This window comes from Caloenas nicobarica, chromosome 1 (genome assembly GCF_036013445.1).
Source record: "Caloenas nicobarica isolate bCalNic1 chromosome 1, bCalNic1.hap1, whole genome shotgun sequence".
Lineage (NCBI taxonomy): Eukaryota > Metazoa > Chordata > Aves > Columbiformes > Columbidae > Caloenas > Caloenas nicobarica.
This window is the reverse complement of record NC_088245.1, coordinates 97,170,328-97,187,809: the sequence shown is the minus strand read 5'-3', so window position 1 is coordinate 97,187,809 and position 17,482 is coordinate 97,170,328. Positions and strand designations below refer to the sequence as shown.

The 17,482-nt window shown below is 43.1% G+C and overlaps 1 protein-coding gene across 1 annotated transcript in view; it reads left to right on the top strand.

The window, feature by feature from the left end:
* Nucleotides 1–17,482, top strand: part of CYFIP1 (cytoplasmic FMR1 interacting protein 1) — a 79,935-nt gene that overhangs the window by 60,510 nt on the left and 1,943 nt on the right. Inside the window, exons 24-29 of the mRNA XM_065626804.1 lie at nt 2,320–2,463; nt 4,027–4,117; nt 11,820–11,950; nt 13,812–13,884; nt 14,829–14,923; nt 16,526–16,764. Of these exons, the coding sequence (XP_065482876.1) occupies nt 2,320–2,463; nt 4,027–4,117; nt 11,820–11,950; nt 13,812–13,884; nt 14,829–14,923; nt 16,526–16,764 (773 nt within the window). The remainder of the gene's footprint in view (nt 1–2,319; nt 2,464–4,026; nt 4,118–11,819; nt 11,951–13,811; nt 13,885–14,828; nt 14,924–16,525; nt 16,765–17,482) is intronic.

The following is a 17,482-nucleotide window of genomic DNA, read 5'->3' as shown; positions in this document are numbered from 1 at the left end:
GGATCACCTCCCTTGATTTGCTGGCAAGTTCTCTATCTAATGCAGCCCTACTGGCTGGTGGCCACCTCTGTCATGAGGACATACTGCTGGGTCATGGTCAGCTGCTTGTTCACCAAGACCCTCAAAATAGGAAAACCAAAAAACCGTCCCAGACCCGCCTTCTGCTGGGTCAGGCTGTTGTGCTGTATAGTTTCTTCACACAGGTGGAGACAGAAGATCAGGCGTGTAAGAAATATGGGTAAACCTTTAAGTACACTTCAGTACTGTCAACTTCTTGCGTTTTCACGTTGTAGAAGTAAGTTGCTGGTTATAACTTTCTGTAGTTGTTGAAGCATGATAAAATTTATATGATTTTCTCTGTGTGTGTCTTTTAATAACATATGCAAATTTTCTCACTTAGGTTAGTAGTTGCCCGATTTCAGAAAGTTGGTTTTGGATCTCTCATTATCTCTTGTTATGGCCTAATGGTCTCTTCTGCTCCTGTGCTTCCATGTATTCTTTCATAGTGCAACAATTTTTGACCCAGGAGGGTTTGTGAAGTACATCTAACACATCTTCAAAAGGTGGCCAAGAAGTCTTAATTTGTTGCCAAATACGCATTTACTATATGTCAGTCTAGAATCTGACTTTTAAATTTCTAAGACCGCAGTTAAAAGCGTGTTGGAAACTGGTGCTTATATAGAGATCTACAATGTAAATAAAAATGTGTATCTTCTAGCCTGATGTCTTCTCAAGATGATTTTAAGTCCTTTTATGAGATTAAAATCTTTCAAGAGCTTGGCAGTGTTTCGTCATCTGAATTCCTAGTAATTTCTTTGTGCAATGCCGGATATTACGGTATCTGGTATTGACTTACATGGATACTTGGGGCAGGATCTGCACTGGAAGGGAGGTCAATGTTCTTCCCAGATAGCAGTGAAGGAAAATTTTCTATTACAGCTGATGTGTGTGGAGTTGAAAGTCTAATAGTATGCTGTCCTTCCCACATATATTAGAGAAAATGAAAAATGCAGAAAAGAAAAGGAATCACGGCAGAACCTTCTGCAAGAAAAATTGACAAGATTCCCTTTTAAAATTAAATTTCAGGCAATTAGGAGAACAACTCACTCACAGAAATGGAGGATGTTAAGTTAGCTAACTCGCCTTTGATCTGTGGCTTCAGCAAACAATTCCTAAATCCCGACATGGCATCAGTCTGTACAGTTGTGTTCACTTTGAAGAAATAGTCGTTAATATGGCAAAGCACCTGATCCTTTTTATACAACTCTGGAAAAATTTCCATGAGGTTATGTCCCAGAATTAAATTTGCTTTCATCTTGTGTACAGCTAAGAGATTTGAAAAAGAGAGATCCTTATTAATTAGTTGCAGAGAGCAATAACTGCAGAAGGTTTGCTTGTGTGGTTTTTGTTTGGTTTGTTTTGTTTGTTTGTTTTGGGAGTTGTTGGGGTTTTTTTTGTAATTGAGTTCTCAGAGACTTAAAACACCTATTGTGAACCGAAAATTGAAGTAACTTCTTTCAACGTGTTTTGTACGTGAAATGGACAATATAGGAATAGAAGCTGCGCTTCAAATTCAAGGATCTGAACGTTGACGTTGACCACCAGCAATGAAGTTGGTGAGGGGCCTGGAGCACAAGTCTGATGAGGAGCAGCTGAGGGAGCTGGGGCTGTTCAGCCTGGAGAAAAGGAGGCTGAGGGGAGACCTGATCGCTGTCTGCAACTACCTGAAAAGAGGCTGTAGCATGGAGGGGGTTCGTCTCTTCTCCCAAATAGCAAGTGATAGGACAAGAGGAAATGGCCTCAAGTTGCACCAGGAGAGGTTTAGATTGGATATTAGGAAAAATTTCTTTCTGGAAAGGGTTGTCAGGCATTGGAACAGGCTGCCCAGGGCAGTGGTGGAGTCACCATCCCTGGAGGGGTTTAAAAGGCATTTAGATGATGTTCTTAAGGACTTGGTTTAGTGACAGTGTTAGGTTATGGTTGGACTTGATGATCTTGAGGGTCTCTTCCAACCAGATTCTATGATTCTATTCTATGACTACTCTTGTCCTTTTGTACCTATGAAAATAGAAGAATATGAAAGAGGAAATGTTCATGGCCTTATAAATGCTAAGTGGAAGATGCCTGGTGAAAAATAAGTGTTTATAAGTTTTTCTCGCTAATAGATTTTCACTGGAGCTCCCGCCTCACAAAAGGGAGAGTGAGATGCAAACTTGTTATTTTATTTTTAATATGCTTTAAAATGCTGTTTAAGTGAAATTATTATAAAGATGCAGTCAGCTGAAATTGTCATTAATCGTATCTGTTCTCTTGTTTTAGGCATTGAATCTGGCATATTCCAGCATCTACAGCAACTACAGGAATTTTGTTGGTCCCCCTCACTTTAAAGTCATCTGTAGACTTCTTGGGTATCAGGGTATTGCGGTGGTGATGGAGGAGTTGCTGAAAGTTGTCAAGAGCCTGGTATGCCAATTGTCTTTCATTTCCCGCTTTTTCAAATGGCTTCTGATAGGAAATGTCTCAAGGAAAACAAAGTGAAAGTAAGATCTCAGATAAAACTAATTAAAATGTTACTTCCATTGAAGTTCAATATAAGGTGTGTTTGAGAGGACTGAATGTCCTGTGAAAGCAACAGATGATGTGCCTTGGTAGCCTGAGAAGTGTTTTGAAAACCTTGGATCCTGCATTGGAGATGAATTGACTTTGTGGGGAGCTGTGTTGTTAGGTCCTGGGTAAACTCCGGAAAAGTAAGTGTGTTTAAAATCAGCTGTTTTCAACTTTGTACTGTAAATTCATTTTATTGAATTTTTTTTTTTTTTTTGAGAACAGCTGGAGCATGCTTTCTGCCTTGCCTAACTTCAGGGCTTTCATTAATAACATCATTGACAGATGACACCTTAATAACTGGGAAGGCTTAATCTCTGTGCTTGATCTAGCAATGGATAACATCAAGCCTATTTAGAAGAGTGCTCAGGCCAAATGTTGAAGAAGTTATCCATGCAGCTGGGGTATCTGGTATTGGAAAGGGCCTTTTCTGTAACCAGGAGGAGATTGAGGGGCTGTCTGTCTGCTGCGTTACTAGTATCTATGTATACAGTCATAATACATTGCAGTTCAGTTTAAACCAAAGAAATGGTCTTTTCCTCCCTGTCCCTGTTGCCTGTAAGGAACGCGCTGCAAAATAATCCCAGCTATACTGGGGGACAGCTGCAGTAGTTGTGATCTCACTTCAGACGCTTGACACATTCAGCAGCTTGTTTGCAGTAATTCCCGCAATGGTCTAAGTACGTTTTTGGGGTCTAGGGAGGCTGGAGGCTGCTTGAAGGAATGCTATGGTCTAATCGTCAGGGCAAGAGGAAAACAGATATTGATCACGATTCAGGGTTGAATGATGGTTTGTTGGTTTTCAGGGGATTTTTTTAAATTATTATTATTTATTTAGGTGTTAGATTGTCTTATTTCATTAAAGGTAGCATTGAATGCTTGGGTATTTATTAAGGAGGTTAAAAGGCCTTGGAGGGGAGGTATCCTGCCGATGCCTGATGCAGATGGTCAGATGTAGGGAGGTGTGTGTCTAGTGGGGGGAAGGCAGACTGTGGGCTGGGACTGTGTCTTAACAGGGATGTCCGGAATAGCCAGTTTGAGCTGTTACAGACATACCTGATGTTAAGGATTTTTCTGTTGTTGCTTTTGAAAGCATTCAAATGCAGCTTTTTTTACCAAAAATCTAAAAGGTGGATAGATGGTAGAGACAGTAGGCAAAAAACCCATGATTTCCTCTTTTTCGCCTTCCTGCCCATAGCTGTTGTGCCACTCTTCCTGTAGCAAAAGGTTGCTAATGCCATGTGATGGAAAGTGCAACTGTATTCATGTGAAACAGTTGCCTTTTTGAAGATGGTGACTGACAGAATTTAAAGGCAAGATTTTTAAAGCTTGTTCGATTTGTGTGCAGTTTGAATGCAATTTGATGTAAAGTTTGTTAGTTCAATAACACTGACATGTTTGCACACATCTGTTTTCTCTTAGTTACAAGGGACGATTCTTCAGTATGTCAAGACCCTAATGGAAGTGATGCCTAAGATCTGTAGGTTACCAAGACATGAGTATGGTTCTCCAGGTTAGTTCATGTTTGGTGTTACCATAGTAGCCTTGATAAGATGACACTAATCACTGTCTTCTGAATCATGTGTACCTTTCTCTCTCCATCTCTCTCTTCTCTCTCCCAATAATCAGCATTTAGTCTGTTTTTTTTTTTAATTTCATAGCAAGAATCATTCAATACTGGGCTTTCTGAAAGTACTTAATAAAGTTTTAAGACTTCCATGCTTAGGGCGATTAAAAGGATGACAGTCTGTATAGAGACAGCCTTACAACATGATTGATCTTGAGCTGGGATGTTCACAATAGCTCCTATTTCTAGTCTTTCTCATAAACTTGTTGAGCTTTTCCCTCTGCATGTTAGCTTCTCACACTCGTTCTTTTTAAATGTCTAATTTAGATAAGCACGATTCTCTGCAAAAGCCTCTATTCCCTCTTCCTTTGCCCTTACCAAATGTAAGATAAAAGGAGTGATGCTGCTGAGAGGCAAACTGGTCCTGCCGGAATAGCTATGTCTGAGGCTTGTGTGGGGCGCGTCGTAGCCACTTAACAGGAGGTGCGACAGTTGCAGGAGAAGAAATGACTTTGAAAGCTGCCCGCCACTACGGAGAAATAATTGCCTAATTAGTATTTATCACATTGTTCACTGAAATTCTGAAACTGCTTCGCCCCCCTCGCTTCAAAATATTCCTCCTCCACAACTTCTAATTAACACAAATTAATCCTTCCATGTGCCACCCACCTCCTGAGTATATCTTTGTCTTTCCAGAGTCATTTAGGTTTATTAAATGCCACTCGGACTGGAATGAGGGGTTTTTTTCTGCTTCCCACAGCTTTCTTGACACTCATTACCACTGTTAAACAAAATCGAGGGCTTACTAAGTGTTTCCTTCCTGTTTTTCTCCCCGGAGTGTAGAAATGGATGAATCATGGTAGTCAGTAGTATAAAAATAACCTAGCTGAAGTTTTTAGCCACTCATTAAGGTCTGACCGCAAAAGCAGTAGATATTCTCAAATATAGGTTATGTATCACCAGGGTCTGCGACGCTGCAGGTGACATTAGGAAGCTCACTGTCTCTTGCCAGAAATCCTCACCTGCAAGGAGTTTTTGGCAGGAAATGCCCAGGGACTTAAGCAGAATTTTTCGCTTGAGGTTAAAAGGCAATCCATCCTATATGAAAGGCAAAACTTTACTTCTGCAAGAGTAGCCTTCACAGGATTGATTACAACATTTTTAAATTCTGTATCACTTTCCTGTTTTGTAGAGCTCACAGACTGCTTTGACCTCATATTTACTCTTATAAAAGAGATCCCATATGTTTAGATGCCTGCTATACCAAGAGATCAGAGTAATTCTTGGTGTTACAATGGAAGATCATAGCAACTAGAATTGAACTGGATCTCAAAAACCCACCTGATTCTTTGCTCCTTCACTGCCCCTATTCCTGTCAGCTTTTGTCTTGACATGTGTGTTTTTCCTGTTCTGAACTATTTCTAGCAGTGGACCCTTGACAGTTTCCCAGTGCATCTCTTCCAAGAAGTGGTAGCAAAAGCCTTTATAGCACTGTCACACCGTCTTTCCCTTTCCTGTCGATGACACCAGACAAAAAATGCGTGTGGAAGCTCAAGACACCTCCATCCCTCTCACATCGCTGAAGAATCGTGTTGCGCTCTCAGACACCTCTCCATCATGGAGCTGTCTGCCCTTGGAGCAGCTCTGACTGATAAAAGAAAATGTTCCCTGTGACAGGGACGTGCTGTAGGTTTTAGTCCTCGCCTGGCATCTTGAGAGGAGCTGCAAGGATGCGGAAGGGCGGGCTCGAACCGTGCTTGATTTGAATCACTCTCCTTCCTGTGCTAAATTCTCCTTTGTACCAGTCATTGCCACACCTTGTTTACTTGGTTCACCGCAGAAAATGCGAGCTAATATGTGCCAACCATTTTCTCTTCTCTGCCTATGAAGGCTTCGTGCAGAGTTGTAGTAGTAAGTCTGAGTGCTGTGGAGTACCTCTGTAGGCTGCTTCTATTCTTTCATAACAAATCATTTAATCGCTTCTTTATAATTGGTACTACCTACACATACAGACCAGAACTGTGATTTTGATCTACAGATTAAATATGTAGATTCTCATCCATCTTGATGTAACATGGATTTATCAATTCAGAATTAATTTCTGGAGTCCATTCTCCATATGCAAAGTGATTTAAGCATGCTCAGTAAGTAAGCCTCTGGCTATTTCATACGCTCCAGGCTTTTCATTTGGAGAGCTTTGTTTGGACTCTGATTGCAATTACTTGAGCCGTGTGTAATCAGCCCTCCAAACTTGTGGATCTCTAAATGGTGATTTATTCCTGCTGCAAGGAGCATGGTACAGATAGTGGTATCACAGTTTTTCAGGACTCCTGTTCACCAATGGGTTTGTTTCCATAGGAACAGTCTAAAGCAGTGGCAAACTTGCTCATCATGTAGTGATAAAAATATTTGTCTAAAAATACGTTAAGCATAAAGATTTTAAAAGGGACCTTTTAAACTCACTAAAGCTCTTAAAGGAATGTTGGCCCATAAGAGTTTAAACCTGAAATTTCATCTCGGAGGTAACATTTTCTTCTGCTATTTTTCTAGTATGTGAATATGGCATTCCTGCTTTTGGAAAACGAGTATTTCATGTCCTGCCACTCTGAAGTGTCATTGGACATGATGAGGAAAGTAGTTTTTTGGCTCTGCTGTGAGATGAGGCTTAGATTTTTGTCACTGGTATTAAACACTCATTACACCAGCCCATAATCTCTTGAAATCCCATGTGTTCGCAGGGCAGTTTGGGGAACCCTCCCCGTGTCCCACACTGCTGACTGCTGTGCTCCCATCTCTCCCTGGCCTGATCGTGCTGTGGCCAGCACCTTCTGAGCTGCTTCACCACAGCAACCTGGCAAAACCTGTCTTCCACCCTTCCTTTTCCTGGAATATTTTGGGTCAGGGTCTAACAGGAACTGGCGCTAGGCTGGGCCAGGGAGCAGTAGTGGGTGGAGGCCGCTGGGGAGGCGTCGCTTGGAGCACAGCAGAAGTGCTAGTGATGCTTCCCGTTATCCCACGGTTTTGATCAAACTTGGATGAGGAGGAGAAAAATTGGATTTCTTGGTGGGGGTGCAATGGTTTGAGTCCTTGTGGGGAAGAATGTGAGGGGAATTTATTCATAGGTTCTTCTGGAACCTGTTCATTGGAGAAAGATTTGGGAGGGAATCACAGACTATTTGGGAGAATCTGGGAGCCACCCGAATCATGTAGATGATTGTGAAAGAAGGACCGATTAATTATGCAAAACAATGGGATATTTCTTTCTATCAAAATAAACAAACTGCACAGGTTCTGTGATCGTAATTCCCAGACACATGTAAATGTTTAAACCTTACGAACATTTCTGTTGAAAGGAGTGGCATGAGTGCTGATATGCAGAGTTAATAATGTCTCCTTTGAAGGCAAAGAAGTATTTATAGCTGGCATTTGAAGGTCTGTATGAAAGTGAACATAAACTAAAGGTCATTATAACACCCAGTTTCTTGGGAGTGGTTTTGTTGTTGCAGAGTAGCAGATTTTATTTGACGCTAGTCAAATCAGTACTCTGCAGAAAATAACCCATAACACAGCTAGACCAAGAATTATATTCAAGGTCTAGTTTGTTGTTAGTCGGCAATTCAGTTCTAGAATTAATAGCCAATTTTTGTCCTAACCTTTAAGGTACCAGTATTGTTGCAAGCTCTGAAATGTGTTTGATTTGAGTCCATAGGAGTAAACTGAGATTGTTTTATAGGAAATGAAAGGTGACCAAAGTGAAGAAATCCAACCAGCTTTATGTTGCATGTGTTGACTTGGTCTGACTTACTAAATTAATTAGTGTACAGACTCTACAGCTGAAACTTGGCATCTGCCGTTTGAGTGCTGTTGAGATAGAAGCAGAGATGGAACCTAATCCTTTACTAATCTTCTATACTTTACTGGATCTATTTTATATCAACAGCTTTGCTTCTGCTGAGATCTGTGTAAATCAGAAACTAGGATTATAGGATTATTATGACACCTAACGTCATCCCATCTGCAGGAATAGAGGGGTTTAATTAAAATTGGTTTATTGGAGAGAAGGAGCAAAAAGCCTTGATTCATTTGCCTTGCAAAATGCTAGGTATATATAACTAATCCAGTGACTAACAAATTGCACCCACAAATAAAACTGGGGCAAAGAGGACAGTTGCATGCAGTTAAGTGAAATTAACTCTCCTCAGACACTTGTTCTTCTTCCAGGGCTTCATTATCCATGTGTAGTCTTTCATAAAAATACAGTTCTGGGTACTGTGTAGTTTCAGGATGTGTAATTGGGAATGCCTTCGCTTAAACATTAATGAAAAGATGATGTGTTTCAGCCACAGGACTCTATTGGGGAGCAGATCATGCTTTCACTGTCATTTCTGTTCCATCAAAAATAGCCCGTGTAGCTCTGTGAACTTTTGTCTCTTCTGCCAGTAAATCAAGCCCTTTATCTAAGGGGAAGCAGTGCACCACGGATAGCAGCATTTGGAACAACTGCACGCTAAATGCTGGGCTGTCAGATTTTCAAAATAATGAAACAATTTGTTCATGAATGCATGTATGTGGGTGTCTGTATTTATATATCTGTATATGGAGACTGGGGCTTTTGGTGAAGAAATAATGATCTCTCTTAAGGACTTTGATAGGAACTCTGTCATCTGGAGTGACTGTAAAAGACGATATATAATGTTTATGGTATAAGCCTCAAGCCTCTTTCACTTCTGCTATCTTATCTTGCTGCTTTGGGGTGGACTTACACTGATAACATTTTCTCATTGTCATTCTGAGCATCAATCTCTTTTCTGAAGCTCCCCACAAAATCCACAGGCTGGGCAGGGGATTGAGGGGAGCCTGAACCACCCCCTCCTTTCCATCCGCTTCATGACCGATGCTTGTTTCCACGTTGCAGCAGCAGAACTGACCTTGCTGTTCTGCTCAGTTCCTGTTTCTCACCAAATCGCTCCCCACTCACCGTACAAGATCAAGGGAAAGACATCCCCATGTCTGTCCTTGTAGCCAGTATCCTGCTTGCTCGGGTAGTGCTTCCTCACCATGGTAACTACGTGAAGTCTACGGTAACTCACTGTGTTTTGCGAAATCTTCCAGCCCTTCTGGTGGTTCACCATCGGTCCCTGTGTACATGCTATGGATACTAAGACCAGAAGCTTTGGTAAATATTCTACTTAGGCCTGTGCCATAGAGGAAATAAAAGTCCAGGATAACTCAATGGACTTTTGCTTCCAGAAAGGCAACCGGTCTTGGTGTGAGGAAGGTAATTGACTTGACTCCTAGCAGCTGATGCTCAGAAGACCTTTCTTGCGAGGCATGGAAGCTCTTTTGTCAACAGAAAAAAACACAAAGGAAATACTAAGGCATGTAACTAAAACACACTGTAGACTTGTGGTAAAGTTCGCTTCAATGCCCTCACTCTGCATTTTTTCCTAGCATCAAAATTTTTTTGTGAAAAATTTTCTGCCATATCAAACTGCTTTTTCAACCTCATCTTTAAAACAGGAATCCCAGTATTCCGCACTGCAGCATCTCCTTGCCACAGTGTGCTGGTATGTTTAAGCAGCAAACACGAGTGCTCACTGCTGCTCAAAGACCTGGGAACTGCAATTGGCAATTGCCTTTATGCCACAGTGTTGAACAGACACTGACAGTCTTTTGCAGAGCTTTTTCATTACATTGTCCCTGTGTTGTGGGAAAGGGGGAACTTGGTGATGTGCTGGCACAACTTCTTTGCTTTTTAGCTAGATTCAAATGTGTTTTCCTTTGAATGAATCAAGCTCAGCAAGCACTTGTTACATCTGACCTATCGCCATTAGTTTTTCAGTTTTGCTTTTCCGTTGAGTCACTAAACTGCTCAGGTTAGGTCTGAAATTTATCTCCACCAAATGTGTGTGGGAACGCTCACTCACTGCAAATTTTCTATTGACAAACAGTTCCTTGAGATGTCTAATACCAGAGCCAGCCCTGCATCCCCTCACCATGCACTCCACTGATATTTCGTGTTACTAATTTTAGTGACGTGAGGCTTTCTGTAGAAGTGTGTGGGTTAGCTCTATAGTTCCTGCCTTCACTGTATGCTGTCGAGTTCCTCTGCTGAATTTGAGGGATTTCCTCGGCATGGATACTCTCCAGGCTGTATTTTACGTTTGCGCGCTCCCCTCTCAGCCATTGCCCTGCTGGGTACCTACGATGTCTAATCCCCTGCATGGGAAGTGTTTGCCACACACATGGGAAGGTGTTGGAGGGTATCTGTGCTGTCTTTCCTTGTTTCCTCCCCATTGCTTTAGATGTGATTTTGTACAGATTTAACTGACTTAATTCAGCGTACTGGAAATGAACTACTGTATGTAGCATGTGATTTGAAAGCTTTGCACGATGTATTTTCTTCTGTCATCGGTCAGGGTTTTTGGTGGCTTTTTAAAAGGGCCAAGCTTGTGCAGACAGATGGAAAAATGCTGATAAAAATTAACTTGTGAAAAAACAGAGAGCTGTCTGACCTACTGCAATTTTCTGCTCTTCCTCGCCCATCCTGAGCATCGCTTTCACCTCCGTGATGCTGACTAGCTCGGGTTCCTGAAGAAGCTGCTGAGCCTGGGGTTTCCTGGGCTTGTCTCTAACGAAGGGACTGCACAACCTTTCTGGAGCTGGGGGGAAGGGAGCTGGAAATCCACCAGCACCTTAAGCATCAGAGATGTTTGGTGGAAAAGACGTATGCTTATGGTTTTGAAAATCATTATTTCATCTGCTTTTTAACAGCTTTTGGCAAAACTTTGACAGAAACAGTGTTTGACTGTGCTTGCCAGCAGGGTCTGATGTACCCTTACCAGCAGAGACTTGAGATTTCTGTATTTCACTGTTTTGTGAGGTGGCAGATCCCCTCTGGCTGTGGGTGGCACTGTCAGAGTCGTAGCCCAACACCACCCCTGTTGCCTTTATTTTCAGCACTCTGCTCCTTGCTGACTCCATCATCCTGGACAATAACAGCTGCAAATTGAACCTGTGGGGTGATGCAGCAGGTTGAGGGACAGGAGCTGGAACAGGACTAATAGCAGATGAGAATTACAGAATCACAGAGTACCGGGTTGGAAGGGACCTCAAGGATCATCTGGTCCAACCTTTCTTGGCAAGAGCCCTAGTCTACCTTCCTGCTCCTGGAAATTATTTTCTTACCTCTTACACTGGCTCCCTTTTCCAGGAGTGAGGAGCTAGGCACTCCATTATGCATGATGTATCCAGTTATAAAGGTCAGCACGCCACTGGCTTAACACTTTATAACCTCTGATTTTTGATGTATTTAAATACTGCTCCTTTCCGTTTCTTTTAGGCTGCACATCTGGAGATGATAAAACTCGTGTGTGCTGATACATGGAGAGAGAACTCTAAACCAGCACCCTGGGTTAATTGTGCTCTGATACAGTGTACTTATGCACATTCAGTGCAACCTTTGAATAGACAAATTGGTTAGAAAATTGGTATGCTTTTGAGGCAGAATGAAAAATTACTCCTGATTTGTATGGCTCTTATCCACATGACCAGAATCTTTTGTCTGCTTTCCCAAGATAACAGGTGTGCCTGTGTGATCATCACTGGCTCCTGCGATTTAATTTCTTTGCTTCTCTTTTCATTTCAGGTATCTTGGAGTTTTTTCACCATCAGTTGAAGGACATTGTTGAATATGCAGAACTGAAGACCGTCTGCTTCCAGAATTTACGGGAAGTGGGAAATGCTGTCTTGTTTTGCCTCCTCATTGAACAGAGTCTGGTAGGTGCCTGCTGTGCTAGTTTAAAACCCATCTGTCTCTCAAAATGTGCTCTCCAATTTTTGCTACTAACGTCACAAATAACATGGTTGAAATCTGCGAGTTTGCTGTTGCTGGTGGGCAGATGGGTAGAAACAGTTCCCTGCTCTGATCTCTTTCAGTCTTGCAGGGGCTTGCACATTTGCGAGATAGCAGGGATGCCTCACCTTGCTGGGTGAGAAACACACTGCCTTGTGTATGGCACCTGAGGATCAAATATTATCAGTTTGATCATAAATAATGATCAAATACAGTATTCCTGCAGTCTGCCACAGGGTGGCTACTCTCTTTATGTCCAGTGACTTCTGCCCCTGGTACTGTTGTTTTCCTCTCCTGGTGTCACCGCAAACATCACAAAGTTAACATGGACTTCTTGGACATCTTCTTGCTGATGGCTGACAGCGGCACCCACTCTGTCAGACATTTGTCTGTTTTAGCTTTGAATGAAGCCATGAAACGTGTCCAGTCTTTCAGCTGCTCCCTATAGCCTCTACTTTACAGCATGCAAAGCTCTCTTCCCCCACCTCTCATTTTCTTGTTCCACTCTTCTTCCATGTTACTACCATCTGCTGTTCAGACAAAATGGCCAGGCATGTAATTTCTTTGTCTTCGTGCTTTTGGGTGGGCGTTGCTTATGGACCCAAAAAGCAATGAGCGTGCAGCCTTCCCTTTTCTTTACCTATGCTGTGCCTTTGAGACTCGGGTGAGGAGTCTCTCCTCTGCCTATGTGTACGGGGGGCTCTGCCCACACTGTGCAAGCACACGCTGCTGCTTGAGGCTGGGCTGCCTGTCACGTCAAGATCTTTTCTGACTGAAAACCAGCTACGTCATTTCCTCAGCGAGTTGGCTGGGCGCCTGCCACTGCACAAAAATAAATCCACACGTAATCATAGAATCATAGAATAGTTTGAGTTGGAAGGGACCTTCAAAGCTCATCTTGTCCAACCCCCTGCAATGAGCAGCGACATCTTCAACTAGATGAGGTTGCTCAGAGCCCCGTCCAGCCTGGCCTGGAATGTCTCCAGGGGTGGGGCATTGACCACCTCTCTGGGCAGCCTGGGCCAGTGTTGATGACTTTTGAAGGTCCCTTCTGACCCAAACCATTCTATGATTCTGTGATACCTTGGCCTTGCTGAGGGTATGGCTGATGAACATCTGTTCTTATATTAGCACTAAGGGATTACAAATGAGCAGAGCCTCTGCTCCAAAAATGAGGAGAGAGGCATAGCAAAGTCATGTGTCTGCTTCTGGTCATCTCTGCATTTACTCTGCACGTATGGCATCCAAGAAAGAGCCAGGAGACATCTGTCTTCCCTCCCCCCATCCCTAAAGATGTAAAATACTTCCCGAGAGGTGGTTCACTGCTGCTGTTGTGTGTCTCAGCCCTCCTGGTCGGGAGCTGTGCCCGCCACAATTGATAAATGGTTGTGGGAATAGCGTTGGTAAAAATAACCGAGCAGTGAGTCACCTTCTTCACCGCTTTGCTTGTCTGCGCAGGAGCTGTCTGCCGCTTCCATGCCAAAATTACTCATTCTGCATTAGTCTTTTTAATAAATATGCTGTCCTTCCCAAACTGCCAACTGAGGGTGGGAGGAGGGCTGCTGGAGGTTATTTGGGAATCCAAGGTAGCCTGGTGAAATGAAATTGTCTCTGGGGAGCGATCCCGTGAGGAGAGCGAGGGCTCAGAGCGGCTCTGCGCGGTGGCGAGGGGTGCTGGCTGCCCCAGCCACAGCATCGACATGCTTTTGGAAGCCAGTTTTGGGGTTCTGGTGTGGTTTGGGGGTTCTTCGGTCCTAAACACCTCTCGTTTCCTTTTCATTCCAGTCCCTAGAGGAGGTGTGTGACCTGTTGCACGCGGCACCGTTCCAAAATATCCTGCCCAGAGTTCACGTCAAAGGTACGGGCTAAGTGAAAACACCTTCCTCAGGTAATGCTTTCCACTTTCCTTGCCTGCTGCTGCGGTTTCAGGGACCATCCCCAGCCATCCTTTACCACACCGCTGTTAATTAGAGGACAGAGGTAACAGATTCAGGCTTGTTTGCCTGGCTCAAAAATAAGTGCTTCCTGGTGGGGCTCAGTGCAAATTGGAAGAGGAAGAGGAGGAACGCTGTGACAGGGAGAAGTGGGGATCGGTACCCAGGGCAGTATTTTTTTTTTTTTTCCCCTCATACTTATCTTCTTTCCGTGTTGCTGCTCTGTCTCCATTCCTTTCTCTTTCTCGCTGCCAGAGCAGCTGATTTGTTCTGCTTGGAGAAATCGTGCCAGCTAAAAATCTTTTGAGTATATTTCCAGACTTACCGTAGCTACTTGCATCTCTGCATAAAACTAACCAGACCATTGTAAACAGTGTTTTCCCATTTGCAGGAGAACATTTCCTACTTGCCAGTGATGAGGGAGTGCCAACTGCTTTTTTAAGCTGTGCTATACACAACATTCCACCCTCATTATATGCTGGCTTCTAGAGTCAAGCATTTTATGTATGATAAGGACTATTTAGTTGGCTTACTACAAGTGGGACTCAAATGTATTAGCAGCAGCAGCCTAATAGAACCTTATATTAGGTCTTCAATTTAGTTAATTAAATGTGTTTTACTACAAATCCTTGGGGGTTTTTTTTGTTTGCACGTACAATGCAACATTTTAAAATAGAAATATGTATTTTTCTAAAAGCACGTTGAAGATTAACCAACTATTTAGAACTATAAAAATAACTTACCAGTTTTCTACTACATTGAATAAAGATTTTGTAAAAATAAGAATTTTCTTGCATCATTCCAATTTGTAAAATTGTTGTCTCCTTATTAAATGAATCAGTGCTTTTTTTTTTTTTCTTTCTTTCAGAGGGTGAAAGACTTGATGCTAAAATGAAGAGACTAGAATCAAAATATGCTCCACTACATTTGGTTCCTCTTATTGAAAGACTGGGCACACCCCAGGTAATCTCTCTCATTTGTGTTAGGGCCAATTCAAGAAATTTCTGAGCGCTAGAAAGCCTGTTCTTGCACATGTGCTGATAGCCGTGTCAGAACTTCAACCTGCACATCCAGTAAAACTGTTAGAGCTCAGAAGTTTAAAATATTTGATACTGAGGTGGAGGTTACATGTTTTGGGCAAAGTGCTGATTTTTATGTATGTTGCTATGTGATACCCGCTCAGCATAAGGGCCTGTCTGAGGAGTCCTAGTGCCAATTCCACCAAAAGCAATCAGTTCTCTTGTGCACGTATATATATGTATCTATGTATACATATATATATAGATATACTTTAAACAATTTCTTCCTCTTGGAGCCAGGTGATTAGAAACTCTTGGAAAATAAGCCGTCATGCGAGTTGAGCTCTCCTGGAAACACGGTGGCCAAAGAGAACCTTCTTGAACTGCCTTTGCAGCTTCAGCACTATTTTCTGCCAGCATGAGGGTTACATTAATTCCCTGCTAACCTTTGCACTTTGTGAGCAATTGAGATGTGAATAGTAGAAGCCAAGAGCAGAGTGCTCTGGAGCAGACTTCAGACTGCTTTTATCTTCATACGTGGGATGGCACAAGCTGGGACAAGCTCTAACTGGCATTGCCATCTCTGGGTTTTGTCAGAGCCTGTTTGTGCTGGCTGTGGAGCTTTCCCACCTCTGACAGCAGCAGCTGAGGGAGATGCACAGGAGAGTGCAGGCAGGAGCTACTGCCTGTGCCAGCAGCAGAGCACCGAACTCTTTGGTTTTGCTTTCTGCCTCGATTCAGGCAAAGAATTCTGTAAACTTCCCTGGGACTAGCCCAGGATTAGCATTACTGCAATTGGTGTTATTTACTTTCAAGCCTGTCTGCTTGAAAAGGCTTTTATAATTTTCTCTGAACATTTTTTCCACTGAACTGAACCATAGGTTAGTGGCTTCGGACCTCACTTACAAGTCAGGAGAAATATCTCCTAGAATAAACCAAAAGGGGGCAATGAAGCTGCTGAGGGGCCTGGAGCACAAGTCTGATGAGGAGCAGCTGAGGGAACTGGGGCTGTTCAGCCTGGAGAAAAGGAGGCTGAGGGGAGACCTGATCGCTGTCTGCAACTGCCTGAAAGGAGGGTGTAGCATGGAGGGGGTTGGTCTCTTCTCCCAAGTAGCAAGTGATAGGATGAGAGGAAATGGCCTCAGTTTGTGCCAGGGGAGGTTCAGATTGGATATTAGAAAAAATTTCTTCCTGGAAAGAGTTGTCAGGCATTGGAACAGGCTGCCCAGGGAAGTGCTTGAGTCACCATCCCTGGAGGTGTTTAAAAGATGTGTAGATGAGCTTCTTAGAGATGTGGTTTAGTGGTGGACTTGGCAGTGTTAGGTTAATGGTTGGACTCGATAATCTTAAGGGTCTTCTCCAACCAAAACGATTCTATGATTCTAAGTGAAACTGAAAAACGTGTTTTGGTTTTGTTTGTTTGAGGTGGTTTTTTGTTTGTTTTTTTGTTGGTTTGGGGTTTTTTTTTGATTGGTTGGGGTTTTTTTAAGTAAAGTCTTGTGGTGTTTTTTACTAGGATTTTGCACTTTCTTTCTCTCCACCTTAGCAAATAGCAATCGCAAGGGAAGGGGACTTGCTGACCAAAGAACGCCTCTGCTGCGGCCTGTCCATGTTTGAGGTCATCCTGACAAGGATCCGCTCCTTCCTGGATGACCCCATCTGGCGCGGGCCCCTGCCCAGCAACGGGGTGATGCACGTGGACGAGTGCGTGGAATTCCATCGCCTCTGGAGCGCCATGCAGTTTGTCTATTGCATCCCCGTGGGAACGCACGAGTTCACCGTGGAGTACGTACAACCGCGCTGCACCGGCAGGCAACAGTGCTGGGCTTGTCCTGCCTGTGGCTGGCGGCGGGGATAGGATGGAGACATTTATGTGCCTGCCTGCAAGAGCAAAAACAAGGGAAAGTGCTGCCATCACTGGGAGGAGCTCATAATCCACGAACACAGATATTATTGTATCTGTGACAAAAATAACCCTCTATTTTAAGGGTTGCCAGTGTATTATGAATGATCTCAGGACAAACAGGCCCTAGCACGCGTCTTTCAATAGTGGTCACACCCCTACGGACGCTGCGCTTAAATAAAATAGCTGAACATTTGTGCACTTACTTCTAAGAAGTATTTTCACTGAATTAAGAGCAAGACTGAGCACTTGGAAGCTAACATGATTAACGCGAGTTAACCAGGAACTGTAGTTCTTGGTTCTGTAAATTTTGATAATACGCTTATTGTTGAAAAATGGTTGAGCTGTAACGTGCTTTTCACTGAGCAATTACAGAGGCAACAGCATAGGCTATTTGCATCCTTCCATGTCTGCAGCCCAGAGGAGCAGAGGGGTGTTGAATTCCCACTTTGTCGTCTTTGAACGTGTTATTTTCTTTGAAAATGAAATGTGATGCTGCTGGAGTCTAGTGGAGAGTACATTTTTTTTGGAGTAACTCTACTTTGTGTAAAACTGGGGAGGGGGCCTCTGTTGTTTTTTTGGTTTTGTTTTTGTTAAGTG